Raw genomic sequence first — 25559 nt, 5'->3', positions numbered from 1 at the left:
ATTATATAAATATTATTATTTAATAATAGATAACTGAAAGATGTGCTACGATCAAAGAAAAACGAGTCATATGATGAAAAAAAAGAGTTTAGAATTCTAATTGAAAATCAGAATTCTGATTGATTAGATTTCTGGTTTATCCATTTTCAACCATAAATTTTCTCAGTTTAACCGTATTCCTCGTAATTATTTAATTACCTCATTAATAGCACGACTTAATAGATGCGTAAAACACGTTCGTCGAGGCGTACAATGCATTACCTCTGTCTCGCCCCGCCTTGTTACGGCTATCCGTCATTTTCACACCTCGGAATGATAGAAATGCGCGCGTGAGACGCTTTCGAGGAGGAAACGTGGCAATTGTACGTCGCAGGCGGTTACGACGACGATAAGCCATGCCGTCGTCGCGTCGCGTCGCGTTACTTCGCTCCGACTTCTCGCATGTCGCGCTGCATAAAATTAACTCGCGAATTAGTCCCGCGCACACGCAACGCGAGTGTAGACACATCCCCGACACGAACACGCGATGTACCCGCTTAAGACGTTGCGATTCGCCTTAATGCGCCCGAGGCTTATATCGATTGATAATAACGACGTAATTTATATTATTAAACTTAGCGAAAGAAAATCTTCTTGATAGAAGAGAGAAGATGAATTATTCATCGACAGTTATCGAAACGGAACAAAAACATGATAAATTCATATATTTTTTGTGTTTACAGTGCTACGGAATGATCACTTAGCAACCTATAATTATTTTATAATGATTGTTAAAATGCTATCTATTCATCTATATAACATAATTAAATAAAAAGTTATTGTTAAAGATCGTGGTATTAATTTATTAATTTATTAAGCGACTTTTGCAATAAGAAGATGCGTCATATGTAAAAAAAATGCGACACAAGACTGCTTGAAAAGACGTTGAAGATGCTTATAGTATATCCCATTTGTAGTTTAATGTAGTCTTATCCCAGCATGTTCCGTACCAGTGCAATTTTAAATGATTTAATCACTACGTATCGGTGATCTATGATGTTTTTGTTTATTATATTTGTTAAATAATATGTATTTCATAATGGTTAAAAAATTATAATGATATAAAAATTATTTTTTCTTTCTTTATAAAATTGAATTTTTTTCTTATGATCTTTTTCACATTTTAAACAAAAATTATTATTATAAAGGACAAGGTCTAAGATAATAAATATATGACATCATAATTGTATTTATATATGATATAAAAATTATTTTATAACTACATTTCTTTTTATAGCTGAAATATCAAACGGATATAAACGAAAAGTCCAGCGTGGGTCACCGGTGATCCATCATCTGCAGAATGTATCAATCAGCCGTTCTCGTGTGACTCATGTTGTCACATACATTCCATACCGCGATCTGCTTCACGAATTCTTTTGATACATATACAGGGTGTCCCACCTAACTCGAAATATCTCGCTTGATTTTTATAATAGAAAAAAATGTTTAAGATGACAGTGAGACGGTTTCGATGGGGATATATTTTGGTCATATTATCTTTCTTAGGTCTATTATCTTTCTAGGTGGAAGCGTCAAAAAGATATAAAAATTACTTCCATTTTTAAACTCTATTTTTGTCTTCTTTTTGCTGCAGAAGAAATACAACATGACCAAAATAGATCTCCATCGAAAACCTCGTCTCATTGTCATTTGAAACATTTTTTCGTATCATAAAAAGCGAGATATTTTAGATATTCGAGTTAGGTGGTACACCCTATATATTATCTATCTACTGCATTATTAAAAAGTCTCAGCGTGATATTTGAGAAATCAATTTTCTAAAACTTTTTCTTTTTCTATTATTATATTTAGCGTATCTTTATTGCTTAAGAATTTTCTTTTTTTACTAAGCTTGTTCCTCTTTTGTCAGATTCTATCGGATACGCGACTTCTTTTGGACATAGCAGTTAAGTATAGCTCGTTGGTATCAATTTGACATGTTTCCCGCGATGGAACGGCAGCTAATTCGCCAGAACGGAAACGGTCTTTTACCTTAGCCACGACCGAAAAAGGACCCGACCGCTCGCTCTCAGACGCACGTCTTGTGTGTTGCAGGGATTGGAACGCGACGGGCAACGTACGCGTGCAGGAATCCTGGCCGACGTGAACGACTCTCGCCGCGACAATGTCGAACCATTCCACCACCGAAGGATCAGGCTCCTTGATTGTTTCGCGCGCTACGGTGAGTCTTCCTTCAATCTTGAGAAGATTAGATCAAGCGAAAGAGAATCGAGCAAGGCGTGAAACTTACTAGACACTCGAGATTGATTCTGCTAGTGCGCGATCCCTACCAGGTGTTCCTCGCGAGGTTCACGCGAGATTGGGAACGCGTTCTACGAGAAATTTGGATTCGATTTGTATTAATAACGTCTATGTATCTGTAATTTTCTCGATTTTCTTTCTGTGCTTACATGGCAAGAATGTTTTAATAAAGTATCCAAAAATTTAACTAAATACAGATCTGAAAATAAATCAATTTGATGTCCTACATAATATAATTATTTTGATTGTCCAACAAAATTCATTTTCTGGTCTGTCTATCTAGCTAAATTTTTAGATACTTTAGCAAAATTGTTCTTTCGTGTGTCATAGACCGAATCATACTTTAGAAGGAGACAAAAGGATATTAATTTGATTTTATTTAAATTACTTGTTATAAAACCTCAGTTCTGAAATACACGAATTTACATAAATGTTGCATTCTTGATGAACTCGAGATCAGATAGATTGAAAGAACGTTTTCTTTTAATTTTTCACTTATAACATTTTGCTAACGAGCCCGTCAAACCGCAACTTGCTCGAATTTTAATAATCTCAGTATAACGTTCAACCGTTTAAGCGACGATTTAGGGCGTGACAGTGTTGATTTTTTTTTTCGTTCATCCGTTAACATAGAAAGTCGCTTTTCACGTGAGTATCCACGCGAACGACAAATCGACTCTGGAACTCGATCGGTGGTGGTTCGTCCATGAAATATCGCAAAACACCAAGGATCATTTTTTGCGCGTACTTTGCGCGCGCGTTGCATCGACTCGCGATCTCTACGACAAACGTGATCTTTATCGGCCGCTTAATCGATCCATCCTATCGATCTTTGCAACGAGCCGAGAAAGCTCTCACGCCGTGACCGATCCCGACTCGATTCCTCGCGGCTGGCGGATTAAATCGGGACGCGAATGTTTTGCCCCAGTTTCACTTGACAGGCCGATCTGCACGGTGAGTTTGTTCCGCTCAGACAAACTAGGCGATTGGCGGCTTCGATAGTCTACCGATCGATCGATCGATTCGCTCTCCGGATCGCCAAAATCGAACAGTTTGACCCTCGCGCGATCGGCAAGCCGGTCGGCCGCACCTTGTCACCGATCGTTCCGCCATCGCAGTCGCTTTAATTACAAAAATAAGTCAATGAGGAGAAAAAAAATCGTACGGCGAAAAAATTCTTCGCGCCATCAGTCCCGCCGCTCGCAAGAACGGGCCTTTCGTCGCGCTAAAACGAGTAAACTCGAGCTTCTACGCCTCTCTCGAGAATACCTCCAACGCTCTCATTTCAACATCGCTCATACGCACGGCGAGAATGAGTCGTTCTTTGAGCAACGTCCACGAAGCAAATTGGATAGGCGGAGCGCAGTAGTTGGGAAAGTACGTGGAACTAACCGATTTCGAGCTGATCCTCCAAGATACTCTAAGATCTCCCGTGACAGACAACACCTATAACGTCGTACGTTAATTGATAGTCAACAATGTACCAACGCGAAGAAAAGCCATTTCATATTTTTAGTTGCTTCTACAATCTTGGCCAAAAATATATCTCTAAAAATTGTTTTTTATATCTAACGAAATTTAAAAATAGTTTTATTGAAAAATGATATTTATTTTTATAGTAATTTTGATATTTTGTTATTTTCTTTTGAATTTTATTATCGCTTTTTTCAAGAATATGAAATAAATTGAAGGTACTTTATATTCATGGTACCTTATATTCAAGACTATATTTTGTCACTCGGCTTGAATGGAAAAGTAAATTTAACGAAATGTTTATATTAACTTTGCAAAAATAATAACTTAATTCATTGCGACATTTCAGAAAGATACATTTCGAAATGATTTGCTCATATAAAATATTTCAATTTTCAATCCAAATTTGATTTGCTTTCCAATCCCAAATCGCTAACCGTTCTTGCGTGCATATTGAAGCGCAATGTATCGTGCGAGCGATTAAAAATTGAAACGTCAGGTGGACGGCCTCCGGTCGATGAGTTCGCGCGAGATACGTGCCGCTCCGACGGGTATCCCGAATTTTTTCAAGAGGGAAAGCTTCCTCCCAGGCGAAGAGGGGAATGCGCCCCGTCATTCCACGGATCTCCCCGGCCCGGGAACCTCGAAATGGAACCCGAAGTCCTCCATCGAGGGTGACAGCTATGAAATCGTTCGTGATTGCTCCTCTCACTTCGCGGCCCCCAACCTTCGAAGCTCTACCAAGCAGTTATCCGAAGGCACTGTCGATCGGTTCTTCCGCAGGATTTCTTTTCTGTTGAAAAACACGACGAAAATTATCTCTGCTCAAAATAACCTTGATATAAGTTCCTGAAATAAAATCGTTGAGTGAAATAATAATGGAAGTAGTTTAACATAAAAAAGAAAAGAAAAGGAGGAAAAAAAGTTAAAATATATATTAAGCGTTAACTTTTGTTAATTGTTTTGTACAGTTGTAAGAAAATCTTATATTGAAGTTAAAAATTTAGGACTCATTGTGTACTCATTTGACGATTCGTATAGCAGAATGATTTCAACCGTAGCGATTTATCAAGCTTTTAATAAATATTGTGAACGTTTATCGCACGCTACGAATTTTCGCATTACGAATTGTTTCGAGACTGCCTAAATGACACGATTTATAACATTACGCCGGTAATCGATTCGGTGAATCTGCATCGCGTCTCGTTCCGTGCCGGTGATTTTTCTCAGGTGCGCAATAGTGCTGATTCATGGAAAAAAGAGAGAGAGAGAGAGAGAGAGAGAGAGAGAGAGAGAGAGAGAGAGAGTAAGGGTAAGAAGGAGGCAGCCGTGGAAGGTACACGCGGTCCTTCGGGCGAGATTAACACGTCAAAGACGACGCGCCCTCTCTGTCTCAGCAGTTGCCTTGTAATTCCCGGTGGATACAGGACTAATGGGTTATTTCAGGTAATTAGCCGCGCGACGTCGCCGTTCCTTCCACGCGAAAGGCCCTTGCTCTCTTACTTTGCCCTTTTCTGATCCTTATTCGCCTGATTTCCTCGCATCCATATATGGAACATGTCGCCGTTTTTTATCCCAATATCGCAAGGTGCTGGGTAGGCTGGACATATTCTTAATCAGCCAGTTGATATGTTCTCGACGATTTACTTTCACATTGTACGGCTAGCCGTTAATTCACGAGAACGTTGTTGCCGGCGTAGGCGGGGCTAGTCGAGAGGGTAAATTGCAACAGTCATCGCAAAGCTCTGCGCCTTTCACGATTGCAACACGCTGTTACGGAGTTTCGTAGTCAACATTGGCGAAACGGCGGGTGGATAATGGCAAATTCTGCAGCAGGCGCAACAGAATTCGTGACTACGGCTAACCCTCCAGTTGCATCGAGCATTACTCTGTGTTTTGAGGATTAAGATTGAGAAATGTTAAAACGATTTGGAGAAAGTTTATTTCCGCGTAAATAAATAAAATTGCAAAAATTAATCGCCATAATTTAAAGATTGATATTACATGTTTAGCCTGTTTTTTATTCCTGTACTAGACTGCATTTGAAAATAGACTTATTCATTGCATTATTGTATGGAAAGATTTGGTTGAAATATCTAAAAATTTAGCTACATACAGAAATGAAAATAATTTTGGCGAATTGTCAGAAGAATTATGTAAGGAAAATATGATGAAGAATGCCGTAAAAAATTTTAACAAATTGTTCTAACTAATTTAAGCGGCCTAATATAATTAAACATAATTATTTTAATAGTCCAATGAATTATTTTCAGATTTCTGTATTTAGCTGAATTAAATACTTCCTTCTTTCCGTGTGATTAATGATAATTTAAATTTCGATCGACTCTTGTAGCAAAGAGTAACTTCAATTACAGTCAAAGATTAGACTTTTAATCGGATCAATTTTTTGTCACGCGTGAAAGTCATGAGTATTGTGATGTGGATTCTCGATCGATAAATAATATTACGAGTAATTAAATATGATCGCGCGACTGCGAATTCGGTAATTATGGCACTAATGATGGGTAGTTCGCGACAGCTTCCTTCAAATGGTGGAAGAAGGCTCGTCGCTCGCGCGCGCGCAAAAGAGTATCGAAGGCGAGGTAGATCGTCCAAGAAATCGTCTTTGCCGAGTCATGCTGTGTAACGAACTTCATCTGGGTGCTAGTTCGAGACGAGGCGAAGCCTCCTTTCTCGAATCTGAATCGCGGTTAGTCGTTTCGCTGCAACGCAGAAGGAAGAAGGTCGTTACAGAAGGAAAGATCAAGGGTCAGTTTCGTTAGAAATGACATCGGCCATGGATTTTAAAAAAATTAAAAAAGACACATGGTCCATGTATGGTTAACATGGGAAATCTGTTTTCCAACATTCGTCATCATGATGTGATTCGACGTGTTTTATGTTCTTGTCTTCCTGTGCCGTTCTCTTGTAGTGGTAAGCAAATGCTAATCTCGAAACTGGCCTAAAATAAAGTATTTGAAAGAATTTGTTTCCACCGCGCGGTCGTTTTTTTCCATCATTTCGAAAGAGGAGTGATGGGCGATGCTTCTCTCTTTCGGTTCGCTATTCCTTCTTTTACGTACAAGGACTCATTCCCTTCTATCTTCGTGGACGTTTCGTTAAAATCGGATCTCCCGATTGGATCTTACTAAGATTCCTCAATGACAGCCGATTAAGGACGATTCGCCGCGAGAATGGGAACAGGCGTCGGCGAAACGTGGCGGGAACGGCTGGAGTCTGCTTCGTTAATTCCTGATTTTCCTCGGTCCGCATCACTTTTTAATTGACGCCAGAAATTGAACCAGAGAACGGCCAGAGCGCTCTGGCTGGCCGCGCGTCCGTTCTCGCAGAGTCATCCTCTGCTACCTCCCCGTCACCTCCTTCGCCTCCCCCTGAATCATCCACGCTGGTTCTCTTCGTCCAGGATCGGATTAAGCTGTACGTAATGTGGAAGATTATACTGTCATAAGATTGCTCGCGACGTACCTCGTTATTATTCGGGATATTTGCTTATTACATCAGGCGAGAGTTTGGAACCGTTTTGCCAACGTTGCTGGAACGAAATGATGATGTCATGATCAATTTTCTTTGCGAGAAGAATTGGACTATGAGGCATTAGTGTCTTTGTAAACTTATTTTCTATCTAATCTCATATACTTCTTTTTCTTCTTTGAAACCCAAATATAATAATTTTGTTTAGACTAATTTCTCTTTTTTTTTTAATAAAAAATATAATTGAGTAGTAAATGTGAATTCAGCGGAGAATGAAACAGATCATTTTCGCCGATTGACTTGCTTCCCATCTTACTTACTTTCTTCAAGAAAGCCATTACTCTCGTATCAACTTATACTTTTCCTAAAACATGGAACTTCCTACTCTTGTTGTGCATATATAAAATAAACTTTCACGCAAAGTTCACGTTTCATTCATCACGTAAAGTTTACTTTCAGCAACTTGTGATTTTCAGCGATTTTGTGAGTTGCATTTAAGAATCATAAAAGATTTATGAAAAAATTAAAAAATATAACACTATTTCCAACGTAATCATTTTTTCCCGTAAAAACAAGAGTCTGCGGTTTTCATTCTTCATGAAGAAAGAAAGAAACTACAAACATTCCCAGCATCATTAAACGAGGTAGATTTTTGGATTTCCACACTCGGTTTTCGCTTTTCGAAAAGAACTGAAGTTCCAAGTCAGCGCTCGCGTACCGACGGTATACAATTTCTATCAACTCGCCAGGTGTTCCAGTCACGTGTCAGTTTCCGCTTGTCGGTTTCCAGCTCGCCGAGATGCTGCCAATGACACCGATCTTTGTTCCACCCCCGCCCGTCACGCGCCAGTTCGCCTACCTTTTCCCATTCGTCGCGTTTTCCGCTTCTGTCCTCTGTCCGCGAGAGCTGTAACTCGCGCGAGCGGGTGTGCAGGGACGATCCGGACCAGTCCAGGTTCCACCTGCCGTCTCGCGTCTCTCCTCGATGAAACCAATGTCGCCTCACCGCCGGACCGACACACGCGATGTCGCCGTCGCGTCGCATCGCGTCGCGTCGCGTCTCGTCTCGTCTCGTCTCCACCTCCGCCTGCTCCAGCAGTCCGTGGCTGTCATCGGCAGGAGCTCTCGACTCGCGTAAAAATAATTACACTGAAAGAGAGGATTGGGTACGAATTGCGAATCTTCCATACCTTCGCTCATGGCTTTCCATCCGCTCGACGACCATTGTGAGGATGAACGAACGAACGGACGGACGGCTTAATAAGCTCGGCACGTCGGAACGAGTACCGATAAAAATTTATCCGCCTCGAGTACTTCTCTCGAATCGTCTCTCGCAATCGTGTCTATTTTGAAACGTCTATGATTCCTTATTTTAAAGAACTTGGAACTTGAATATATTGAAATATTTTCCGCCATAAACAAAAATTAGTAAAAGACTTATTTTATGGAGACAATTGACATTAGAATGAGAAAAAAAATTTAAAAATATTTAATTTGTTAATTAAATACATTAAAAATAAGAATATTATGTTAATAGAATTATACGAATTACTATTCCATAATATTAACTCTAGTATACACAATGTGTTGTTCGTGTTTGCGTTTAATTTTCATTATTTTTACAAAAAAGTGTACAAAAATTATTAAATGATTCTTACACATATTTTTAACATTTTTAGAAAAAATTTGTAAGATTGTGTATTAAAAAGAAAGAAAAGTACAGAGATCATTATTTAGCTAGATGCTCCTAGTATTTCTAAAGAAATGCGCAAGGATCCATCATACTAAGGATTAATTATATTTGGATCAAAATGTTAAATTGATTCTGAGATTTATTATAAGTCTTTCGTAGCTTGTGATCAATTGTGCGCGCTTTTTACAAAAAGCGTAAGGCATTTCTTACAAAGAAGAACAGATCGGATATCGAGATAATTATTCATGATTATTAACAGCGTGATGTACACGTGGAGCATGCACATGAACGCGAAATATGGATAGAGAAGATGAAAGCTCGTGGGACATGCGGGAGTTAATAAAAAAGCTCGCGAACGCTTCGCCTCGACGTCCCGTGACAAACGATCATCGATCTGCAAAAACAGTGGCTCGTTGTTGTTGTGTGTTTTTTTTTATACATATATATAAATTCCCAAAAGACCGCAATTGCAATCAGTAAGTTTATATTACCACTTCGTCGACGATGCCATCCTCTTCATCAACGCGGCAACTCGTCGACGGCCATTTACACATTCGGTTTTTGTTCGTCATTTACAAAAGCGGCTCGTTATCCTTTTTTCCCCAACTTTAAACAACTCTCATCGGCGTAACAAGTGTGCCATTGAATTTTATCGGTGATAAATACATCAGTGTCTTGTGACTGCAACAACTGATGTTATTTTACGACAATTGTTGAAATTGAAAGGTGTCATACTATGATCAAAAGAAGTGCTTTTGAATTTAAATTATTTTTTTCTATCCATGAGATCGCTTTGATTGTTTAATTAACATTCACGTGTTGATATATGGTCTGAAATATCTTTGAAATCTATTCTTAAGCTGCATCAAAATGTATGCCTAATAATACTGTTTGCTATAATGACGACAAATGTACATATATGGGATTAAAAATATAATAATTATAAAATAGTTTATTCAATTATGTAAATTAATCTATCTAACTATGTACATTAATTCTACGTATGAAACTTGTCACTTTAATAGCTGCTACCATTGTATTTTTCTTTGAATGTAGTTTAATGTTAACTCTATTTATCTTTTTAATCATTTGGAAGTAACTATAACATTTTACTTTCTAGACTAAATTACTTATTTGAATTGTATATTAAATTGATAATCCTAATTTATATTTGTCATTATTATAAAGTAATAATCTTAGGAGACTGCAATAAAAACAGATTTTTATAGAACGACCTGTTTGTTTTTCTAGAGCCGGGCCATTGTGTGCATCGAGACGCTGTCGCGCGGAGCTACCCCAGCCCAGAACCAGTTATGAACATATAATTAAGCTCGTTTTAATAAGTTTTTATGTAGACCTTACGCGTAAGGATGTATAATAAAAATAAGTGTTGAATAAACCAGATACGTTGAGACAAATGGCCATCGATGATTTTGTTACAATAAGTACGTAACTGCTGCAAATTGAACTATATTCCATGATTACGATATCGTAATTTAACGACGATATCGTAACTTAAAATACATGCTAAATGAAGATTGAGACTTAATAGACTCTCTTCTGTAATTCTTAACAGTGTCGGTATCGTTGTACTTATATATTGCGCAGTTTTTTTATCATATATAAAACAATGTAACAATGTACACGACATCGGCTGCACTGTCATTAAGAATTACAGAATAGGGACTTACATAGAAGTATAATGAAACATTATGATTGAAGCTATGAGTAAGAAATGCGAAGGATTATGTTCCGAGGTAAGTTAACTATGTTCGCCTCTTAACTTCTCTAATTACAATGTCGGGCAGTGTTACGAGATCTCTCACCGAGATTATCGAATTAAAGAGAATTAGAGGAAGACGTCATCAGACGCTAAAATAAATTCGCGTTTACGAATCGGTATACCTCTTCGAAGAGATTACAATTCCTCGATAGGGATCCGCCATTTTTCGGATAAAGAATGGCCGACCGCGTTTAATTTTCTGATGCGAGCGACGAGGGTCGACGAAGGAAGGGCGGATCTTGGCTCGTCTTCTCTGCCAACGTCGTCATCGTAAAGATCAGAGTATGGCTGCTCCGGGGAAATTCGCGTGTAATTTTAAGATCCGAACGAATATTCTGCGGTGAAGTAACATGATGATGGATATCAGCAGATTTTAAATGAAGATTTATAGTTTTCCATTAGTATCTTTTGTTTCTTTTTATATTCATTTATAGAACATTCATAAAGATAATTTTATATATTTGTAATCTATATGTTGTGTCTTATTATAATTTTCATATTGTTATTCTTGTTGAAATATCAATCAAAATGAATTTATCACATCGATCACTTTTTGTTGCATTGCATCAGATGTTACAAAAATAGTTATTTATTTATTACAGACTTAAAAATGTATTTTTTTAGAAATTTAGTTTTTATAGTATTTTTTTTATAGAGATATTTTTTACACTATTATATATAGATATCAAAAGAACAATGGTAATCCAATCCTTTGAGTTAAATAACATTTTGTTATTTCTAATTTTCATGTCACAATGTAAATCAATCTCCATATCTGTAATTAATTTCAAAATAATCAATGTCCATACGTATTAACGTATATTAAATTGAGTTAATACATTTTTGTTAGTTAAATTGTTTAACTTTAATGTTTTAGTTGTATTAACGACATATAAAAATGATAAAAAACAACAAATTGGATATAATTTGATATTATAAATTTAACAGTGTAGAATGCACTTACATGAAACTGGCGTTATATATTTCATTTTACGGTGAAGCCGGCGTACATCTTCCGTGTTCTCGGTTTATCGTTCGATAGAACCAAGTGGGCCACTCGCGATTTTCCCGACAAAAGCGAATACTCGGTATATATAAGAAGGGAAGATATTGGCCCGTCTTTTCCATCCAGTAGTCGTCACCGTGGAGACGACTAGTGAGTCGTGGGTGTTCTCTTGAATTCTCGATCTCGGAGAATCTGTCTCCTACATGGACGGGCGAACCCTCTCCGGAATCTAACCCACCCTTGCCGTTGCGGAGGATCGCAAGGACGAGGGTTGCCGGCGAGGTCTCGCCTGATTGGCGGCTGTGGACTATCGACCAACCCGAGACCAGCCCTTTGTTTTAGCCACCACCCTTGACGGTATCGAGGATATCCAACTTAAAGTCGGGTCATTGAACGTCCATGAGATTTCGGTTGACTTATTTTATAAAAAATGAAAAAAATGAGAAAATTACATCGTGAGAAAATATTACATAAATTTTGTGTTTCTCATTAAATAAATAAGATTAAAATATAATTTAGTTTAATAAATTACCATTACCATAAATATGATCAAATGATATCATAGAAGAAATGTTATCACGATATATTAAGAAATAATACTGATAATGAATAATAAAATAATAAAAGAATAATTTAAAGAATGTCATAAAATAACAAGCAAGTCTTTTATTTATTGAGAAAATTTATCATGTAATGATCTACAACCGAAGAGATTGAGAGAGCGATGCAAAGTCGCACGACGTTACAGCAAAGCGCATCGTACTTGCATTCTCGCTCGTGGATCGATGATGCAGCACGTGCTGCGGCCTTGTAATACACTGCATTCACCTGCATACCATACGTCCCTACTGCACCTCGGCTGCTTAGCATAATTAGTGACTGATGATTAACAGGCGTGCATCAGCACCGGGTAATAGCTTAATTAATTCGCGTGTGCTAATACTGTCTCATCGCGGAGATCGGCCAGCACCTCACAATTACTGTTGCTTCAAAATAGCGCACTTGCCATCCATATAACCATCCATATTTTTTTCGAGGATATTATTTGTCGCGCACTTTACGTATTCTTAATTCTCTTATGCGACAAAACATCAAAAGAGAAGAATGATAAATTCATCAGTTTCGTTATTCGATGCAATCACGTATATTTGATTAATATATTGGACAGACTCTTGTCTCATTTAATTTTTTAATAGTAATTTTTTAATAGTAATTTTTTTTTATTTCTTTGCAAATAGCAATTAATTAATCCTAGAAGTGATACAGTATTAATATTTTCTGAATTTGTTGCAGTGGAATCTTACTTTAAAGAGTAAATATTGAGCCAGTCTTGAAAAAGAACTGGCTTAATTTTCAATCTTAAAAGTAAGTGACAGAATTTTTATTTGTCTTTATCCCTTTATTTCTAGTAACCACTGAAAGTTCAACCACTGGCACAGTTCATGACTACTTCATTTGTACGTAAAATTTACGTATCGATAACGAGGGTTAAACAATTTAGCATACACTCAAGATTCATTTTTCCGCGATGTATCCGAAATCGGATTACGATCGATTTTCAACATATTCGCATTTTCATAATGACGATCGGAGTGATGATATATTTAGAGTACGTCACATGATGTGATCAGCATGGCGCGGCTTAATTAACATCGGCATTATTTTAATTGGTTGCGGTTGTATATCAAATATGTATGTTTCAAATTGTCCTTACTATAGCGTACGCGCAAGAATCCATACAATAGCATACGTGCACGCACGAGAAATGTTATTGTTAGATAAAAAAAAAAGAGGGAGAAAACGTAAGAGGAACACGGGGCGAGGCCGAACGTGGCCGCGCGGCTTAGCCGTCAATCAGCCCTATCTCCCTTGCCAAATTACTGTCAAACGCAATTAGAATTGACGTGGAAGGCTGGAGCTAAATCAAAATCGTGAGGTAAACCCCCTCGATAACGATTTCAATCCCGGAGGCTATGCTCAGTCGCAATTTTCTCCCGCCGCTAATTAATACACCTCGTATCGTACGTCAATTCGACAGTTCTACCTTCTCTCTCTCTCTCTCTCTCTCTCTCTCTCTCTCTCTCTCTCGCCTCTCGTCTCTTCTTTGTTGGGCCCTTCATCCGTCCCTTCTACCCTCGATCTGATATATGGCGATTATCGAAAAAGAGGAAGTTATATTTTTTGGAGGTATTTTGATGGTTGCGAGCGAAACGCGCGAATCGATATTCTGTGGACATATTAATGAAGACGGATGCAAATTCGTTGCGAATCGATAATTGAAAAAGAGTCGTGCAAATTAGCCACGGTTGAACGAAAGTACGCGTTGTACGTACAATGATGTTTGCTGCAGAACGCTCGGAGTGATTAATTTTAACGAATTCTCACGATCATAACAAAATCAATGTACAAAGTACGCTAACACGGAAAAAAACACAGCTGAAAACTTCACTGATTCAGCACATCTACAGTCGTAATATACAGACAATCAATTTTCTATGTTAAAATAGCAAAGTTGATAGCTAAATAACATTAATGATTTGTTAAACCATCAAATCTTCTTAGTTATCGATGTTGATTTCGCATAATAAATTATAAGTTTGCTGTACCATCCAATTAATTTTTTTTTCCATGTAGTTATTCAATCTGTATGAAACTAATTTTAAAAATTCGTAATATTTTATAAATGAATTAGTGTACATTTAAATTTGCATCGATAAAAGCAATACTTGTGAATTTTGCAATAGCGTTTTGTTTTCTATGCTTCTCTTTATTTGTTCCGTTTTTCACTCGCGAAAACTCATCGGAAAAGAAATTGAAGTCTTGCGAAGGTAAATCTTTCGTCGGATCCATCCTAGAATTCTTTTTTTCTCGCTCGCCTCTTTTTTCCTCCGAAGGAGACGAGATCCTCTTTAGAGGTGGAATGATATATATTAAAGAGATGCTTTTTGGCAATAAACAATCGAGCAACGAGGGTCGGAGGCAGTTAGGTGGGGCATTAGGGTGAATTATTCTGGCCACCCAGCGTAAAAAGACCGATGAATCATGAGAGTAACGGGGTTCTTGCTCTCCCGATGATGTTGTATCTTGTTCTACGGCCTCTTAAACTCGACCTTACGACAGTTTCGTCCCTCATCTAAAATCTAACACGCTCGTTCTGACCTCTCATCCTTTTGGTACACAATATAATAATGTGAAATGTTTTCTAACTTCATTCTTTTCATTTGACAAGTTATTTTTAGATATACCTATGTATGTAAACAAAAATAAGAGATCAAATTATTAAAGATTTAATTCATTATGTCAAATTTTTTAAAAATAATTCCATGCAAAAATAATGATAGTTTAAGTGTAAAAATATAAATATAATCATTATTCACACGCGCAGTTTATATATTTATTTCGCTTATTTTTGACATAATATACATAATATAATAAAGAAAAATTTTTAATAATATATTGTGAAAATAATTTTATACATATAAACGTAGTTTATATACGTAGTTTATATATTTATTTCTTTTCTAGGTGACATAAATGTATATAAAAAAAAACAATTTTCCTGAACTATTTGAAAATTTAGCTAGATACAGATCTGAAAATAATTTTATCAGACTATCTATAATTATCTATCTATAATTATTAAAAACTAATTAATAGAACGCTTAAACATTAAAGACAATATTATCATTCAAGCGTTCTACATAATTATTTTAATGATACAACAAAATTATTTTCCTATGTGTGTATCTAGTTCAGTTTTATAATGTTTCAATAAAATTCTTTTAGTGTAATAAAGAAAAAGTTTTACCTTCATTTATTAAAAATTAGAATTTCTAGGCATAGTAAATGCGCCATCATTCCCAACGCGACAGCTGCAATTGCTGCTGCAATCCAGCATCCATGTTCTTGTGCATCCATAAATACAGGATGTTCGTATAATCGTGAGCATTCGTGCGTGTATACACACACACACACACACACACACACACACACACACACACACAATTGCGTACGCATGCACACGTACTGCCACTAGTACCGTATTACCCGGGGTCGGGACTTTTTCATTACTGTAAGAGCCGATTGCATTTTTTTACGTCTCCCAACGATGAGGGTGTCCAATCTGGAGAATCGCGTGGAAGGAGGGCCATCTAATCACGTGTTCCTGGCAATCGTGTCCTGCGTCGATCCTCGCCACCCCCGCTCTTCGAACGGCCACCCTTTCATCCCCGCACCAGCGTGTCCTCATCCTTGGACACAATCCTCTTCTAGAGAGAACGAAGAGCCTTTTATTCGATGGCTGTAGGGACGACTGGGACGCGGTTTCTATCTTTCTCATTTTCTCTTTTCCTCTCCTCTCTCTTTCTCTCTCTATCTTCACGTGATCTCTTTTTTTTCTCTTTTTTCTTTTTTTTTTGCACCACACAGACCGCCCTTTCACTATCCGGGGACGCCTCTTCAATCGGGCTTAGCCGCCCGGCGTAATTAAGCCGCGATTGAAAATTAATCATCGGATCGATTTCGTGCGTTGGCGTCGCTTGCGATTCCTCTCCGCGGAAGGAACGATAAAAAGGAGCTTCCTTCTCCCTTCTCTTCTATCTGCTTCCAGGATATCGGGACGAACGTCGGGAGTTGGATGAAGGTGAAGGTCCTTTGATCTCGCAGGGCATCTCTTCTTCTATTCCTGCCTTTATGGGACGCGCAAGCTCCTTGCGCCAATTATCTCACGCCCACGAGAATCATTATTTTTGCGTTCCATCGGTAGTGGTTTATTTCCTGTCTTCTTCTTCGTCGCGTCTTGTTTCCTCGCGTAAGAAGATTTACGTAACGATCGTGACCCTATCATTTCTGGGCGAAATGAAAGTAACTCGACATGTCAGAGAGAGAGCGTCGACACTAAAAATAAAATATGCTCATTGAAAATCACTGATGTTTTTCTGAATGCAAGATCCGGATATTCGATGGCGAATTGCAGTTTCTCTACTTCTTATGATTTTTTTAATTGATAAATTATTAACAATATGTAAGAGTCACTCCAGTGTTTCCATATCTAAAGACATCGGGGTTTTTCAATAAATTTTTTTAATACATAATTTATTTTTAATTACAAACACAAGATAAATGCGAATAATATATTCTATTGCAGTATATATAAAAGAATAGTGATAATTTCTCATTTCTCGCAGCCAAGTGAGTTCGGTATGTGCTTAGTATTACACTATAACACGTGATCATAGAACGCATAAACCGTTTAAGATTAAAATACTGAGGTAAAAAATTATTTAATTTTCCCTTAAGTTTATAGTTCCTTCACTCTTTTTTTTAATTCTTTTTTTGTTATAGTTTTTTTAATAACTGAATTGATCTGTGTTTATCACGCGAATATTGTATTTAGCTCCAATTTACTTGCGTTTGTAATATCTTTCTATCTCTTGGGAGACATTATAATCGAGAAGAGATTTTATCATCGTTCAATTATCTTCTCCTTCAATGTAACGAGGTCGCGGAGAAATTTTTTTCATACCATGATTTCATCATTATCTGTTGTCACATTACTTATTATCCATTGATTTTAATAGCAATACACTCGCTGTTCTCGTATTTACTTGTCCTACATCGTGAATAATCGATCGAATTCACCTATCCGGAAAGGAAAATCGGAACGATGAGATCGGCTGACGACGGAAAGAATTAAAGACTCGTCCTTGTCGGCAGTCTTTCAGCTTCCAGCTTCCAGCTCCGAAACCGAGCCCGGGAGCTCAGACGGTCGAACGAGCCTCGGTCTCTTCTTCTTCCTCATCCTCGCGAAATCCCAATAATCCGCGATGAGACACAGATTGAGTCCATGGACGGTGGAAAAAAGCACACAGGGAAGAGAAGAAAAAGAAGGAATAAGGAAGGGGAACGAGGAACGGAATAGGAAAGCGCGGTGCCGGGAGAGGTAGAAAGAAAGCTACGCGGCAGGAGAAGAAAATTGGAATCTTTCTGGAACGGAGGATGATAAAATTGCGGATGGTCAGGTGTTACTGTAATCCGGATTGAGACGAGCTGCGAGTGGTACATGCGCTTCAACGCTATATAACGATATATATACGTATGTATTGTACATGTATCTACCTTGGTTTTCTCGAGCAGCATCCACGATTTCATCTTGAAATGTACCTGACTCGCTTTCAATTATAAAGAAAAGTCGTTGTATTTTATCGGAAGTAAAAATACTGGAGTGATATTAACTTGAAAAATGCGTTAAGTCAGATTTTAAAATAATACATATTAGGTGTAGTAAAAAGAAATCCATTATTTTTCCATTCAATTTCATGCAAAAATAATGGATTTCTTTTTACTACTAATATATTATATGAAATTTAATTTTATATACATATTATTGGAATTGGTTCGATAAATCAAACTTATTAAATTTCATACACATATTATTTAAAATCTGACTTACAATCGAGTTTATATCACTCCATTTTTAAAAATGTCAAATTAATGTATTATTCACACATTTCTTATGAGAGATGAAAAAAAATTAAAAGTAGAAAGTAAAAGAAATATCCAAAAAACTAAGAAGAAACCGAGAAACTAAAGAGATTTGTATGAGATTTATAAAAGGGAAGAAATACGGAGTACGAATCCATTATCGTTATTAATTCGAAAAGCTTTGTTATTGTTGCACGTGCGTGCAGCTTTAATGGCAAACGCATCGGTAGACGGTTACATCGCTGTCTTTGACAAACTCCGTGAGGGAACCGATCCGGTAGACCGATTTAAAAAACACGACCGACCGCTAACGGCCTGCGATTATTTTAATTCAGCCAGATAGGGCGAGCCCAGAGAGCGGGACTCGTAATTTGTTTCGAGATCGTATCTTCAAAGTGGCTCGTAGTCGGCATGAGGGAGGGAATATTCTCTCTCTGGTGCAGGATGAGGAATAGGACGTCCTGGGCGTGGGTCGTCCGCCCGGGAGAAGCCCGCATAGAGATCGCTGGCAGAAGGACGAAGGGAGGAGCCCTATAGGACCGTCTCAATCTGTCCATTCCTCGTAATCACCGACGAAACGACCTGGGGATTGGTGGCCATCCCCTTGTCTTCTAGTATCAACTTCAATATCCTTTCCTTTTTTCCTTTTTTTATCCCATGTCGCGTGTATAATGCATTTTTTGAAAATACTTAAATTAGCAACGTTTATATAAATCTCTTAATATTTCAATTTTAAGATCTTTTTAAGCCTGCATGAATTTTGGGATATAGTATTTTGATATATTTAATATTATATTCCAAAAATATGTCTGAATCGTATACTGAATCAAAATTATACATAAATCCAATTAAATATTCATTAAATTAATGAAAATTGGTTCAATGAATTCTTATAATGATTTAGATTAGATAACACTAAGATTAAAGATAAAATTTTAGGAAAATTTTAGAAACACTTAACAAACTAATCTCTCACTATTCTTAATGCTAACTATAATTTTTATCATGAGAACTTTAATCTTAATTCAACTCTTATTCTTATCTATTTCCTGTTATAGACGGATCCTTAGTAACATATTGAAAATAGCATTTACAAAGGATTTACGTGTTATTGACACATTGCTACATCAATATCTCACTCGCGCATATCACTATACATATAAATTTTTGTATAACAATTACGTTTTAATTAGACGTCAAATCCAATTTTAAGAATCCACGCTGTTTCTTCATGCAAACTACTATTATAGATTATTTCGTAAGTACAGATTGCACAGCTTTTATATGAAGCAAATGTTGTCATGATATGATAGCTCTGGAACGCTATATTAGATTAAGAAATGGTAAAGATCTCAATTTCGAAATTTTTTGTCATTCTCAGCATTAGGCTTCGCTTCATAGACATGTATCAATGCGTATACTTTAATCCTGGAAAAGGATTTTTAAATCAGTAAGGGAAGAAGAAAATAATTGTTATACAAAAATTATATGGTTTAGTCGATAATACACATTTTAGGATTCCCTTAGAAAAAGATGAAGAATAAATTGTAGGTAGTACTATTCCGTCAATTTCAAGTTTAAAATAATATGAAAATTTACAATGACAAATAATATCTCTTTGCATGCTTATGTAATTATATTATACAATCATGATTACTCCCTGAAAGCACAAGCACAACTTTTTAATTTTTAAATGTTCAACATGTCCTGCTCAGAAACATAAACATTATCACGAGAAATGGACGAGAAAGCTCTACACTCAGAAAAAAAGTTACTGTTTCTAAAAAAATGTTAGTTGATTTAATTAATTGCAGATTATGGGCTGTCAGCAAATATTTGTCATTTAAACAAATAATATATTGATATGACTAACATATATTTAACTTAAATATAATATACAATATATTATATAAATATTTGAATTAAATAATTCCTATGAACTAAACGTAAGTATTTATTCATGTTAACTTTTTTTTCGGTCCTTGTTGACAAGATAATCTATTGTACATTGGCGAGAATAAAGATAAGTATTATCAAAGTTGTGAAAAACATTTAATTGAGGCATTCCTTAGATATATATATAGGCTATATATATATATGTTTATATCGTCTCCGATTTATATAATAGGTATTTTGGTTTAATTTACAGAAGTTACAGGATAAGTAAGTTCACCTATTACAGATATGCCGTGGCCTAAATGTAAACCATAGTTATAGATACTGGATAAATATTCTATGATATGACGATATATCAGAATCATATATGAGTAATTTTTCGAGGAAACTTTTTCGCGTGTTTTTCCTTCACGACCGCCGCCGAGGCGAGAGGATCGGGAGGTCAGGTCCACTACGTTCGTTCCCGTATCGTATATCGCACATATCACGTCGAAGGATCGGTGTAAGCCGGTAGCGCGATAGCCTGTTCCCTCTACGGCGCGGATGCAACGGTCCAGCCGCAGCAGCCGTGGCCACATTCGATGCGCACAATTAATATCAGGCCATATCTCCGATCTCTCATTATTACCTGGCGTCCACCGATGCGTGTGGGTGTCAGTTGTTCCCGTAGGAACCGAATGTCGCGCGTGTGTGCGTGCACGCGGCGGTACGGTGGTGTACGCGCGTATTGGTACCGGCTACCGTACACCACGGGACACCAGAGTCGACCATGCATCACCCTAACGAGCCGGGCATCGCGTGCCGATCTGTATTAAGGATTTATAATCCTCCGGACGCCAGAGAGCTCCTAATGTCCTGACCGAGCGCGAAAGATTTGCCTATATGTCCACTCGCGCGAGCGATCGAGGCGGATACGAGGGAGGCAGGTCCTCTGGCTGTTTCTTTCCTCTTCTGGACACATGGAACAGGTGGGCACACCCACGTCGAATTTTTCCCACGTGCGCCCGGTTGGTAAATTGCACGTGATTCGGGCATGAATCGTTGGGTAGAAGCAGCGTTTTAAGTAATACATATTAAGATGTATACAGTGGCTGCCAAAAGTTTCCAACATATAATTTTATGGTAATTTTTATCAATCTGTTTTTTAATTTAAATTATAAGTACATATTTTAAGAAGTATCGCATTGAATTATTTTAGTAACAAAATTTCAGTTTTTACTCTGCACGGAAAAGAAAAGTTGTCTCTTACTCAACTTTCTTAAAGCTATTAATGTTTCTAGCAATGTAGATTAACTTTAATCTCGGTTCAATTTACTCTCTATCTTTTTTTTTTAATTTTAGAAATAGATGAAATTAAATTAAACTAAGATTAAAGTTAATCTACATTAGTAGAAATGAATATAGAAGAGTTAATTTGATTTACTATCCATTGATATCTGAGCCATCGTTTGTCGAAAAACGTTGAAGAGAGAGAGAGAGAAGTTTATCCAATTTTAATTATATACACACAACTTCATTTTTTAATTTTTTTGTATACGTTATTGCATTCATTTTAAAATCGCATTCCTTAATAGCGTTACCTAATACATTAAAATACTTTTTCGTGCACGCCTATTAACAAGTACAAAATCATACTACTACATCTTTAAGATATTACATATATCACATCTAGACCAACATTCGAGAAACGCGTTCCGATCTTCCCTTCCTTCCGCCGCCTCCGGAAAGCGTGAACGTGCGTAGCTCCCAAAGACACGAGCAGCATTCCGGGGCTAAGCACATATTAATTAGACGGCGTGCCGGCAGGAAGGCATAACTCCTTTGGGGATGGTTCGAGGCCGTTGCACGACGTCGGTCGTGCCGCGGTTTCCGAGTGTCGTGTTACCATACCCCATCCCGCGTTGCTGCCTGGCGGGCAGAGGCCGGGGCCTTTCCTTCTCTCCTCCTGTGTGCGTCCGTAGGACCCGCGGGTGGCCCCTAGTCCCGGCCATACGCCGTCTGGGATCTAAGGCCCAGTACGTGGGCTCTCGCCGAGAAGAAACCGAGCACGACGCTACTGCCGCATTAATAACACTGGTAGCCACTCATATGTTAAACGTCCACCCTGTTATGCTTGCCACCGCCACCGCCGTACAGTGACGGTCACAGAGAGAGAGAGAGAGAGAGAGAGAGAGAGAGAGAGAGAGAGAGAGAGAGAGAGAGAGAGAGAGAGGGGGGGAGGAGGAAATGCCGTGGATACGACCTACCTACCGTGGCGTACAACTCGACTGCGGTTCTCGCACTTGCGATGCAGATCAGGCGCGTTTACTCAACTCGCTCTTCCGGTAGTTGCGTTTATGTTAACACCGAGGAAGATCGGCCTGAGCGTAGTCACGCAACGAATCAAACGCGCGATCTAAATATATAGTGAAATTATTTCTCTGAAAATATATTTTTAGATTTTTCGTCAGATCCTTTAGACATCGTTATTCATTTTCTTTATTCCGGAAGTTTTTTTTCGCTATTTTATGTTTGCAATATTTAGTTAATATTCGTGTAACAATGTTTTTTGAGCTTTAATTTTTGCTATTTTTGTATGCTATATGATTATGCTGAATCTGTATATCTCACAAATCCGTTGAAATGTTTCTGTTACAGGTATCAGTGGCTGGAGAAAACACGTTACGTGACTCTTTGAGATGTGACTCGAAATCATGAAGAATATTCTTAAATGAAAATTTGAATGATACACATTTATATATTATTGAGGATTATGAGAATTCCATGTATTTATATAAGGCACATAATAATTGTTATTATTATAGCTATGTATAAGATCGCGAACAATTATCGTTATTCAACATCGTCAATTATTATTATCGCACCTGCAGTAAGGTGCAGGCATTTGAATAATTCATGTCGCTCCTTAAAAGCATTTAAGCGCGCTGTTCTCTTTTTGGTAGATCGGTATACATAACTAAGAGAAAATTTCTAGAAATATGAGAATTTAGATAACTCTGTGTCTTTCGCCATAAATCACATTTATGTCATATATATAAGTACTAATTGCATAATTTTATAAATTTATCTTATTTCCGAATATTCCTTACAAAACAAAATAAAATATAATACTTTTTATAAATCGAGTAAAAAATATACTTAAGATAAAAAAAATAAGTAATTGTTGGATATAGTATTTAAGCTTGAAGCTTTTAAATAATTATATAAAATATTAGAATGATTTTTGATTTTTCGATAGTTTTCATACAATATTTTATTCTCGAAAGTACCCTTTCTTTTCTTAAATAATAAATAATAATGGCAAAAAATTATAAAATATATCTAAATAATTGTTTAATTAATCGGTAGCAGCGTCGAAATTATAGTCTCTTAGAGATAAAACGGGGGATGCTTCGAGATCGTCTCTTCGGATTCTAGAACATAAATAACGGAAGAAGACGGAACCACGGTGGGGGTCCTCATGCACCCCAGGAGGAACCCACGAAATCCAGAGTGCTCTATTGTCGATTAATTATTGTGAATGCCTCCGTGAAACTTCAACGTTGATCCCCTATCTCATTGCTAACGATTTGTCATTGCATTTTCTCAGGGATTTATTTTTGGAATACCTGGCTTGCGGACGAAATATTTTATCCCGAAGTGCCCCACAGCATGCAGTCTAACTTAACAAAAAAGGTTTAACCGTGTCCTAAAATTAAAATATATTTAGGAATATTTTAGTTACATTGATTTTGCGATTGATTAAGCAGTTTAAAACAATAAAGAAAGCAAATTTTTTTATGAAAATGTCTTGATATTTTCTGGAAAACTGAGTTACAGATGGCGATATTTAAATTTGGTATATAGCGATAAGCAAAATAGAGAAGACCGATGCACGGCAAAATGATATTTATCATACCAGTCCAATGACTTTATCATAGATAGGAATTTCGAAAATTGCCGGAAGTATCGTCCCAATATATCGATGCTTCGAGACGTGTTCTGCGCTACTGAATGCAGAGCGGAAGTCAGTAAATTTATGTGAATTCGTTTACATGTATATAGGTCTGGTGTGGCTGCCTGCAGTGGCAGGTAAGGCACAGAGAAAGGCGAAGAAGAGAGTAAAGAGAAAGAGAAGCGAAATGCGATGCAAGGCGAAGCCATCTTGCGATGATATGAAACGATTTTCCTCGTGGTCGAGGAGGTGGTGTTATCAGAAATTGAATATGCCATGAGGAAGGGAATTGTAAACATATATAGAACCGTACAGAATAATTTAATGCCTTTCGCGCTATTTTATGTCGTTGTGCTATTGAAAAACAGCACAGTGCTAAATAATTATGTCAAGATTTATTTTAATTATTACGGTTTGAATTATATAAATATATCATATATAAATTGTTATCGACATTATTATGCACATTATTGTAAGCAATAATTTTCAAAATACATCGCCACATTTAATAAATAAATATTAATTCCCAGGCTTAATTAACTATATATATCGAACAGCAAGTACTTTATAAGCACGTTGAAGTATCAAAGGCTCTTTCTATGACTGCCAGCATTGAGTACGATAGTCACCTAATCGCTCAATTGACACTGGACATCGATAAGAATCTTCTTAGACCGCGAAGATAGCGGGAGTCTCCAATGTCCAGCGTCATTATGGTTCATCAAGGATTTGCGTTTAGCGTCGCCGCAAGGATCGCATTCCCCGCTATCATCATTCTCGTTGATTGATTCGACTTTCCAGCGCTTTCGAGTCTTGGAATGCAGCGACCACCCCTATGTCGTGGATCGTCGTTCCGCACGTTAAACGCCATGTAATGCCTCGCGCTTTGATTAAACGACGAAGACCGATAGGAAAACAACACCATTCCTATTAACACCAAGTTGTTCATTAACGTTTATATCGTAGCACATGTAAGCGTATCCTCGTGAAACAAGCGGAACAACGCGGCAGCATGACCTAGCATACGCGGAGTCCTAGCATCGGCGGAGGTGGCGATAATTGCTTAATTGACGGCGGTCGCCGATAAGCATCGCCGCGTGGCTGCGAGATAGTAAGTGTAATATCTTCGTGAGTCTCTTGCATCTAGCGGTATGCTGGTATCTCTCCGAGAAACAGCCACAGAGAGAAACGGAAAGACGCGAGAAAGAGAGAGCGCGAGAGGACAGCATGGTACCAGAGTATGGACTACGAATATAAAAATTGTTATGATGGAAGGAGAGAGATCGACGGAGATAGAGAAAGAGAGTAGAATTCTGGTCGTATCGATGGCCCCGAAGAGACGAGGTGTGTACGTGGTGTCGGCTGACGTGTCTTTTCTCCTGGCGAACAAGGCCTCGTTGTAGAAAGGTGTCGGGGCAGCGAGCAAAGAGCCTCGAGATCTGCTCCCTCCTCCGTCCTGTCCGGATCCTCCTTCTCCTTCGCCATCGCCTCCACC

The 25559-nt window shown here is 37.6% G+C and overlaps 1 protein-coding gene across 2 annotated transcripts in view; it reads left to right on the top strand.

The window, feature by feature from the left end:
• The window catches only part of LOC108690419 (transcription factor Sox-2-like), a 110447-nt gene extending 100150 nt beyond the window's left edge, over window positions 1–10297 (top strand). The window contains exons 3-4 of one of the 2 annotated variants that reach the window (XM_018197705.1): window positions 2098–2224; window positions 10214–10297. In XM_018197705.1, the coding sequence (XP_018053194.1) occupies window positions 2098–2149 (52 nt within the window). In that variant the 3' untranslated portion in view covers window positions 2150–2224; window positions 10214–10297. The remainder of the gene's footprint in view (window positions 1–2097; window positions 2225–10213) is intronic. The other variant, XM_018197706.1, reaches the window with a different exon arrangement.
• The last annotated feature ends 15262 nt before the right edge of the window (window positions 10298–25559 follow it).

Source organism: Atta colombica, unplaced genomic scaffold (assembly GCF_001594045.1).
Source record: "Atta colombica isolate Treedump-2 unplaced genomic scaffold, Acol1.0 scaffold32, whole genome shotgun sequence".
Lineage (NCBI taxonomy): Eukaryota > Metazoa > Arthropoda > Insecta > Hymenoptera > Formicidae > Atta > Atta colombica.
Note: the sequence above shows the minus strand (reverse complement) of the source record. Positions and strands in the feature narration are given on the sequence as shown.